This window comes from Montipora foliosa, chromosome 4 (assembly GCF_036669935.1).
Source record: "Montipora foliosa isolate CH-2021 chromosome 4, ASM3666993v2, whole genome shotgun sequence".
Taxonomy (NCBI): domain Eukaryota; kingdom Metazoa; phylum Cnidaria; class Anthozoa; order Scleractinia; family Acroporidae; genus Montipora; species Montipora foliosa.
In genome coordinates this window covers 3,217,456-3,224,155 of record NC_090872.1, presented here as the reverse complement: position 1 = coordinate 3,224,155, position 6,700 = coordinate 3,217,456, and the positions used below count along the sequence as shown (strand labels likewise).

At 40.3% G+C, this 6,700-nt stretch overlaps 1 protein-coding gene across 1 annotated transcript; it reads left to right on the top strand.

Moving 5' to 3' along the window:
- The first annotated feature begins 2,475 nt into the window (after positions 1–2,475).
- On the top strand, positions 2,476–5,761 carry LOC137998855 (uncharacterized). Its single transcript, XM_068844696.1, has 2 exons — positions 2,476–3,484; positions 3,584–5,761. The coding sequence occupies exons 1-2, from the start codon at positions 2,545–2,547 to the stop codon at positions 4,759–4,761; spliced, it is 2,118 nt and encodes a 705-aa protein (XP_068700797.1). The 5' UTR covers positions 2,476–2,544; the 3' UTR covers positions 4,762–5,761.
- Positions 5,762–6,700: the final 939 nt, after the last annotated feature.

Below are 6,700 nucleotides of genomic sequence, written 5' to 3'. Positions count from 1 at the left end.
ACCCTTTGTCAAACCCAAAACTTGCCAACGCACACGACCACGAAGCATGATGCAAAAGATTCAACTAATGTACAAAAAAGCAGACGCCGCAAATTGCGATTACCTCCGCTTGTTTTGAAACCATCTTCACAGAGAATGGCATCCGAAGAAAGATGGAGTGCGGCCTTGGGCCTGCGAGATAGTTATGAGATCCCTATGGGTGTTTTCAACAAACTAATGGATGACATTGTTCAAATCGACCAGCAAATGAAAGAAGAAGAGATGATGAATCGTATAAGAGAGGAAAGGGTGAAATACGCGGCAGACAGGAAACGAGAAATGTCTTCTGCTCAAATGAATGAATTGGGACGTACCCTTCTACCCAGCTTTTCCTATTTTCCTGGTCTTGTGAGAACCAACGAACTTGTCTCCAATGAGTTTCCGAAATTGGATGATATTAGGGCCAACAGCAGATTATTTCGGCAAGAACAGACAACCCGGAGAAAAATGAGCCAGTTTAAAGATCGCCATTCGCATGTCAGACCTCCCTGAAAATTAAAGCCCGCAAATACGAAAATTTCATCACGAGATAAATTTTAGCGGTTCTTCATGTGAGAGAAACATATCAGTAATTTTCAATGCCAAGAGATTGTTCTTTCACCTGAAGAAAATTATCTTTGTTTGTTGCTTTTTTGTTCTCAAATATTAAAAAAAAAAAAACATCAGAAAAAAAAATTGCACTGAGCACCTTACTTGCAGTTTTGGGAGGATAATGATTTGGTGAGATGCGGTTAAGGTGGCAAAGCGATTGGTATACAAAATGTTTGTAATTATATCCTAATTAAATTTTTATTTCTAAGTCAAAATCGTTCAACGAAATCCAACGGACGTTGGCGCAATTGTTGAAGGGTGTGAGAGGTCAATAAACAGACTATGTAAATCTTTGCTAAGTCATTGTTTTTATTTTGTTTCATTAACATACCAGCATTAAGTAAAAGAAACTTCAAGTAAATATCCAATTTTAAACCTCTTAGCTTTGTTGACGAGCCGATTATTAGCCAAAAGAAAACTGATAAATTCTTGGGTGGCGTGCAAGGTCGCTAATGATGCCATAAATTCTTTTTATAATTTCGAATTTTAAAAGCATCATTGCTGAGAGATTATCGGGTATATAGGGCATACTTTCAATAGTCGGTGCAACATTGTTAGCCGCAAAACAGGTAAACTGCAAATATTCCCCATTAGAGTTAAGCCTGATTCCCCATTAGAGTTAAGCCTGATTAATGTATTATTGTGAGCCCCCTTGATAAGCCTAGGTGCTTTTGGGGCAAACAATTACTAATATGTTTAAATAAAAAAAAATAATAAAAAAAAAAAAAATAACTCTCTACTAAACACGTCCCTTTAGCTTATCGGTATCAACTTCAAAGTGGAAATCGTCAGGAATTGCCACAAGCTCAGGGTAGTGATCCAGAAGAAAATTGTAATTTTTCCGCCACGAGAAGGCGAATTTCGCCTCTTCAGATGTACCTTTTCCAATTGACTTTTCTGGATTTATTTCCATTGAGACGAAGTCTTCGAATTCCCTCTTTCTCCTTTTTGTTTACAAATAGGAAGACCTTGTCAGCCAATGAGATGCGAGCTCGTTGCAAAGAGATAGGTAATTCGAGCCTTTATTTAATAAAACTCCACTTTTGTCGCGAAAAATAAGTCGAAGACTGCTCTACGTTTTGCACCTCGACTTGGCGCAAGCGTTAATATTGCGCAAAGACTTGATTCTATCGAGTAGGTGTAAAAGGAGGGACACGTCCAAGAGACAAACAGAACAACGTTTCGATAAATATTCCCATTGTCGCTTCGTGGGCTTTCATTGACCACTGGATCTCAAGTGGGAAAGGCATGTTTTGGCTTCTGATTGGGTAGTAAATTGGAATGTGATTGGAATGTATAAATTAAAATGATCAGTACCGCTGAGAAAAATAATCGTGAACTGCAGCCGTGAAGAAAAATGTTCGAAGTTCTTCTTTTGTTACTGCACAACCAGTTTGAATAATCAACCAGATTAATATGTATGAAAGCATACGAGGTGTCAAATTTATGATAAGAGCTCTGCCACTTCATTGGGTCTCATTTGCAAGTTGACAGCAATGATTCTCTTGTCGCTCTCCACAAATGACAGACAAATAGATGACAAAAATTTTCTACGGTAGCGAAACTTTACGATATTCAAAAACATGTTCAATTAAGCTACCTCAAGTCAAATTATCCAAAAATGGCTTCCTCTGCCGCAAAAATATCTTCAGACTCGGACTGTCATATAAATTCATCTTGCAGTCGATCCGCATAATTTCAGTGTTGACGATACTAGAATGGCAGGTACCTGTTAAGGCAAAAAACCCCATATTTTTGCTAAGTATAGCCTGGAAATTATTTTTGTTAATAATAAATAACTTAGCTCTTCATCTTTTTTAACATATCCCTTCGTCGACCTTTCTATGTAGTTGCCAAAGGGACAATTTAATGGTGTGTCATGATAAATGAGAGTCTTGACATTTATCAAACAAAATGACATCCACTGAGAACCTTCTACAGGATTGTGATAAATATACATCAGATACGTTTGAGTTCGGTTATCGTTCTGGCACCAGCGATGCTGCAGTTGAATATTCAACGCAACAGAAAACTGACATCAAAAACAGACAAAATTGCCAAATAAATTTGGGCTTAGAAAATCAAGGTTACGAGTCTGACAGCGAGCATACAAATACACGCAACGAGGACAAAGGACAGCTTCGTCGAGCAGCGAGCGAAGAGAAAAACGCAGTTAGTAAACCTGCAAACAGGGCTGTACATAAGGATGAAAGGAGACATAGCTATGCAGGGCCCACATTTAGCAATGGTACAAAGATAAGTGATAGTGTCATTGCACAGGATACGAGCTCAACTCGGAGGCGTTCAAGTGCACCTGGGAACGATCTGAGGCGGAAAGCATGTTTAAATAGCATGCGACTTAATAGCGTTGCAAGTCACGGCAGTCAAAAGGCTCTTAACGTTTGTTATCATGAAGATGGTGTCGAAGACACTACCACCGTCAACCGGAACGAAGCCAGAGAGAAAAATGGTCGAGGCGAGAGCTTTAAAGAAAATCGTGAAATGAGCAACAGTGGAGCCGTTCAGTATGACATGGGAAGAGTATGCAGTGCCTTGGAATCAGAAAACAAGAAATTAAGCGTATATTCCAAGCGACTGTCCAATGCTTTACAGGAAAGAGCACATTTAGAAGAAGAGCTTGAAAATTTGCGTCAAGGTTCATCTGTTCAGAGATTGCCAATGCATGAAAAGTGGAAAAGCGTTCCAAATATCCACTTCAGGAACGAAAAGCTGAATTCTGTGAGGAGGAAAAATAGAGAGACCGACAACACAAATCTGCCATTTGAAATTCTGGGGCAAAAACAAACAGAAAGTAGTCGAAAGTTGCCTGATATTCCTACACAGAGTTCTAATGGTGATGAATATGATGCCATTAATAGAATTCCTCCTGTGTTTGGTAAAATTCACCGAAGGCTTTCTCACCAAACAATAACTGAAAAATTCTCTTTTTCAGATTTAGATAGAAAGAATCAATTTAAAGAGAAGACGCAACGTATAACCGAGAGTAAAGTTGGAGCACATTCACCGCAGAGAAGATTCGATGGGGAGTCGACTCAACATTCCAAAGGAAAAGGTGACCAAAATAGGTTTTATCTCAGTGAAGTGGAAAAACAAAGAAGAGGGGAAAAAATTGCCGATTTGGCAGCTGATTTGTGGAAAAAGCTCCAACAAGGTGAAAAATTTCATGAAGACGTTGAACCAAAGAACGAAAATATATCGCCCAAAGCAGACACGCGCCACACATCAAAGGAGAGCCGGGCAAGTGCTAAAAGAGAAACTACAAAGTATATTAGCAATGTAGAGAGTCCAATTCTTGGGGGAAGGAACACAAGGCGAGGAACGAAAGTAAAAGGAAATGATAATCATTTCGCTGAAATAGCCGACGACGCGCATTTTTTAGCATCAAGATCACAGGAATCCCAAACATCTATTGAAGAACGGGCAACACTTAAGCTTTCTGAATCAGAATCAAATATTGCGCACGCGACCCCTTTCAAGCGTAACGAGAGACGCGCTTTGCGCTGCAAACGTGGTTCGAAAACGTTTGAATCGTTGATTGCGAGAGTTAGTCCATCAAGTTCGCAATTGCGCAACGATAAGCTTGACGACGTCTATCGAGAGCAATTCCTGTTTAGTAACGATGTCTCTGATGAAGGACAAGGCCCAGGACAAGAACAGTCGCATGGCATTGAGAAAACGCGACCTGTAAAACTTGAATTTCAAAACAGTGAAGTCGCGAGCCAAAAGCACCGCAAATGGTTTGATTATATGCTTCCTCCTGGGAACAGAGGAACCACGACAAGACACAGAAATACGATCCTTTCACAGGATGCTCAACTTTCTCTGCCTGAAAATGCACGGTCTTCAAACGCGGCGCCCACCTTGAAGGAAAAGTTACGATTTTATCAGGAGCTCCAGGTAACACGATTAACTGAAGAGAATTCATTTGATATAACTGACGTATACGTAGCTTCACAAGATGCCCGAGATGGAAATGAATTACGAAGACAAGCAGCTGGAGAGGCAGCCATTATAAGACGGCAGGCGTCGCATCTGTTATGGCAAGCAATGAATTTGGAACGCATTTGCGATCCAAACGCCAGAGTGCGGCATATTTTTACACCTTATTGACAGAATTGCCTTGAAAATTTCTTACTACGGTTTATAAAAAAAGTGCATTAATTCAAGTTCCAAAAGATTCTTTTTACAGTTGTAACTCAGCTATTCTTGGAGAACTAGCCAAGAAAACGACCTAACAACGTTTGAGTCGAGCCTGCGATCTCCCACTATTAATCCGAATACTCTTTGAATAATGAGTGGCTTTATTTCATAACGGTAAAACCAGTAGGTTTAGTTTTCACAAAGATAACCCTGTACACTGACGGGCTTTTAATGTTCATCAGTTGAAAACATGAAAATATTAAGGGGAATTTTAAAATATCAATAGAAGTTCCCAAAGTGAAAATCCTGCGCCCCCATTTACACAATATTTTTTAGTAGTTAAGAAATAAAAAACATGTACTGTACCGTGTTTCTATCGAGTTATAGAAACACGAGTGAAAGTTTGGGAGAACGAGAAATGCTGTGGGAACACGAGCCGCAGGCGAGTGTTTCCACAGCTTTTTCGAGTTCTCCCAAACTTTCACGAGTGTTTCTATAACTCGATAGAAACACGGAGTACATGTTTTCTATTTCTTTTAGAAAACAACGCGACGAGAAAAAGGAAAACAACTTGTTAACCCTAATTATCAAAATGTAAATTATCTTTGCTCGCACCATCACTACGTCAACAGCTCGTGCTAGTTCTGTGTCTCCATGGAGTTATAGAAACACGATTTTTAACCAAGCAGCGCGCGTATTTTCTTAGGACTGTTTTCTAAGACAAAATATCGAATGGGGGGAGGGGCTCGTCCTGCAGAGTAACCCAACAGAGAAAGCATGATTTCAGGTTATACTGGAATTTTTGGCCTGGTTTACCTTGAAGTTAACCCTGGCTTTTCCTTGGGTGGACGTATGGGTGAACGTAAATTAATTGGGTGAGGAATCATTTTCTTAATTATCGATCTTCTACGCACTTTTTTACAAAATTGTTAGTGCATCAGACAATTAAGGTTGTTAATTAAAAGTGATCAAACGACCTGTGGTCCTTTTCATCGTGTTATTTCGCAAACATTGCACGGCACTTGACATTGCCAACACAAAGTTGGCGAAAGATAAGAAGATACAAGTGGCCCGGCCGCCGGAGACTCCAGACGTGGTTTTATGCCCTAAGGAGAAAGTCGGCGTTGAACAGAAAAAAAGAAGGAAAAATGAAGTTTAAAAATCCGACCTTCACGCTGAGTCTTGAGATTTCAGCTGTGGTTACCAAATGCCTCAGTAAATTTCTGTCAGACGCAACTAATTTGTCCGGTCAATGAGAGAGAATCGAAAGGTAAAGCAAAATATACAAGAATTTAGCCTGTTGAAAGGTTGTTAAGACGGAAAGAAAGGTCTGTTTTAAAGTGCATTTACATGAGACCGGAGAGGACTCAGACCAGCATGATTTCGCATCGGCCTCCATACATTTCTTCTTATGCGTTTACACGAGACTGGTCTGACAATGAAACTCAGACCGGTCTGACTTTAACCTGCGATCATGTGACCTTTTCGCGTCCCAAAGAAAAGTATGCCTGATCGCAGCTTAGTCTGACTTCGTCTCGGTTGGTGGACCCAGACGAGAAATTCTCGTACCGGTCTGAGTTCGTACAGCTTTCATGTAGATGACAACAAATCTCAGAACGGGTCAGGAAAATTTCAAGCCTGTATGCTTTTGAGTCAGCCATATATCATATTAGACGAAACATATCATCTCGTCCCGAAACCAGGCACCAAGCGTTTCGTCCCGGTTTCATGTAAGCGGCTGCAAAAATTTCATACCGGTGCAACTTCATACCGGTCTGAGTTTGTCCCGGTCTCGTGCAAATACCTCTCTTTTCTATGCATGAGGAATTTCTTCATCGCTTCCAGTAACCACAAGTGACAGTTGTAGGGCCTGGGTGACCTGTGGTTTACCAATTACATCACGCTATCA

Bases quoted from the DNA above. Each gene is read 5' to 3' on its own strand.
- LOC137998855 (XM_068844696.1), top strand. From the start codon at position 2,545: ATGACATCCACTGAGAACCTTCTACAGGATTGTGATAAATATACATCA. The intron at 3,485-3,583 runs GTGATGAATATG...TCTCTTTTTCAG, and splicing joins TCCTACACAGAGTTCTAATG to ATTTAGATAGAAAGAATCAA.